Source organism: Cynoglossus semilaevis, chromosome 16 (assembly GCF_000523025.1).
Source record: "Cynoglossus semilaevis isolate Cse_v1.0 chromosome 16, Cse_v1.0, whole genome shotgun sequence".
NCBI classification, from domain to species: domain Eukaryota; kingdom Metazoa; phylum Chordata; class Actinopteri; order Pleuronectiformes; family Cynoglossidae; genus Cynoglossus; species Cynoglossus semilaevis.
The window spans coordinates 1,063,333-1,066,047 of NC_024322.1; the positions used below are offsets into that span (position 1 = coordinate 1,063,333).

At 38.4% G+C, this 2,715-nt stretch overlaps 1 protein-coding gene across 1 annotated transcript in view; it reads left to right on the top strand.

Moving 5' to 3' along the window:
* Positions 1 to 2,715, top strand: part of kdm6a (lysine (K)-specific demethylase 6A) — a 23,560-nt gene that overhangs the window by 17,015 nt on the left and 3,830 nt on the right. Inside the window, exons 20-23 of the mRNA XM_025063707.1 lie at positions 726 to 855; positions 964 to 1,069; positions 2,153 to 2,358; positions 2,457 to 2,509. Of these exons, the coding sequence (XP_024919475.1) occupies positions 726 to 855; positions 964 to 1,069; positions 2,153 to 2,358; positions 2,457 to 2,509 (495 nt within the window). The remainder of the gene's footprint in view (positions 1 to 725; positions 856 to 963; positions 1,070 to 2,152; positions 2,359 to 2,456; positions 2,510 to 2,715) is intronic.

A 2,715-nucleotide genomic window follows, 5' to 3' on the forward strand; every position in this document is an offset into this window, starting at 1 on the left:
TATATATATATATATGTGTATATATATATGTATATATGTATGTATATGTATGTATGTATATATATGTATGTATGTATGTATGTATATATATATATATATGCATGTATGTATATATGCATATGTATGTATGTATGCATATATATGTATGTATATATGCATATATATGTATGTATATATGCATATATATGTATGTATATATGCATATATATGTATGTATGTATGCATATATATGTATGTATGTATATATGCATATATATATATATGTATATATATGTGTATATATGTATGTATATGTGTATATATATATGTATATATATACCTTTGATCAGATATTTTTGTGCAAAGTGATTTGGAGCCAATCAGAGCCTTTGTTTTATAATGACTAGGTTTCAGTCTCCACATGCAGCACGTGTACAGTTCTTTGTTCATTTGATATTTTTGTGATTTGGAGCCAATCAGAGCCTTTGCACAATATGAATCAAAGTTAAACTCTCATAAACCTCCTGCCGTCTATAGACCACAGGTAGGTAAATAAAACTGTATATAACGTAACCTGCAAACGGTTACAGCTACACATGACTTAAAATATCTTTTTAGGTAATTTTAACATGAATTCTAATCACTTTTTTTTTTTTGTCAAATTTTGTTCTGATTCTGTATCTATATATTTACTTTTTATTTATTTCTTTTCTACTAACATTTAGCTTTTTTTTTTTTTTTTACAGGAATTTGGGTAAGGAAGGTCTGTTGAGCAGCAGCATCCTCTTGGACAAATGTCCTCCGCCACGTCCTCCTCCACCTCCTTCTCTCCCACTGTCGAAAGACAAACTCAACCCACCGACGCCCAGTATTTATGTACTGCACACACACACACACACACACTTGCTCCTCCAGTGTTAATGATGTCTGAGCTGAGACCTCTTCTCTGACCTCTCCTCTCCTGTGTCTTGTTTTTGAATGCAGTTAGAAAATAAGAGAGATGCCTTCTACCCTCCCCTCCACCAGTTCTGCACTAACCCTGCTAACCCAGTCACTGTTATCAGAGGACTTGCTGGCGCCCTCAAGCTAGGTGAGAACCAGAAAACTTCATTCTTTACTTTTTACAATGATTACAGCTTACGCATCCCCCGATATCTAGCCCGATACTTTATTCAAATACTCAAATACACTTTGTTTGTGTCTGATTCATTACTTGGATATTATTATTAACTACTGTAATTTCCGGACTATTGAGCGCACCTGAATATAAGCCGCACCCATCACGATTTTTTTTTCCGAACAGTGTCTGTAACACGGCTAGTTACACGTTAGCTCTTTCCTGCTTCGGCGCCCCGACCATGGTTGAATGCACAGGTGAGACATAGCGATCTGCTCCAGGGCCGAAGCTAACATTAGCTTCGGGGCTAACTCCCTTCACTTCGTGCTTGTCCGCAGCAGAGGTGAACAGAAACAGGGAAGTTGGGGTCTTTATTATCAGCCGCACCGAGCACAACAGAACATAAACACCGTTCACAGACAGACCTACCAGAAAAGTTATTGATCGCTAGCGGTATAAACATTGTTAGCTCGTAAAAATCCATAAATTAGCAATAACATTGTTTAATCCGCAGGGTTCAAAGGGTGCGAAAAAAGTAGCCGCTTATAGTCCGGCAATTACGGTAGTTCAGTAATGCCACAGACACTATTAGGTATTTTTACATTAGCGTAAAAAGACGGTTTTGTTTTGATTTGATTGAAATTATTTTTTGTTAAAAGACCAGAAAATGAAAGGCACTGTTAGCATTTTCCTGCTAACTGTTCTCACTGCGTGTTTAAACTTGCCTTCCAGTTTATTCCATATTTGTTGAAATCTAACCTAAGTAGGTAACTGCTACACGGTATTGGTTGAGTACACAAATAGAAATACTCTGTACTGTAAAAACACTGGTTTGTAAAAAGGCATCGATACAATGCTAATATAGGTTCCTATTTGTCACTCTGGGACCAGGGCTCTGTGTATAAGATACATTCGACACCAGACTCCAGTGGGAAATATTAAAGAATGTATTTTGATGTCGGAAAACTTTCTGACGTTGCAAACATCTACTCTTCTTTTTTTTCTGATGAGTGGCTGAAGCTGGCGTAAAAGTTCATCTTGTTTGTGTCGATTCAGACCTGGGCCTGTTCTCCACCAAAACTCTGGTGGAGGCTAATCCTGAACACCTGGTGGAGGTGAGAACTCAGTTGGCTCAACCCAGAGATGAGAACTGGGACCAGATTGGCAGCAGGAAAATGTGGCGCTGTGAGAGCAGCCGCTCACACACCACCATCCTCAAATACGCCCAGTACCAAGCCTCGTCATTCCAGGAGTCTCTGAAGGTCGGTCCATGACCACAACCATAAGTTGTGTTATCTCGAACACTTATTTTGAAATTTTCTCCATGGAGTTATTTATGAATGATGGACTTGTGCGACAGGAAGAGAGTGAGAAAAAGAAGGAGATGGAAACAGAAACCTGTTCCTCAGACAGGTAGGTTTTTGTTATTCCCCATTCTTATATGACATTATTGTTCCTTCCTTTCAGAGTCAGAAACTAGTTACCAGGCTAGGGATATTGAACATTTACATAGATAGCAGAGGTGTGGACTCGAGTCACATGACTTGGACTCGAGTCAGACTCGAGTCGTCAATTTGATGACTTTAGACTCGACTTGACAAAATGTAAAGAGACTTGCA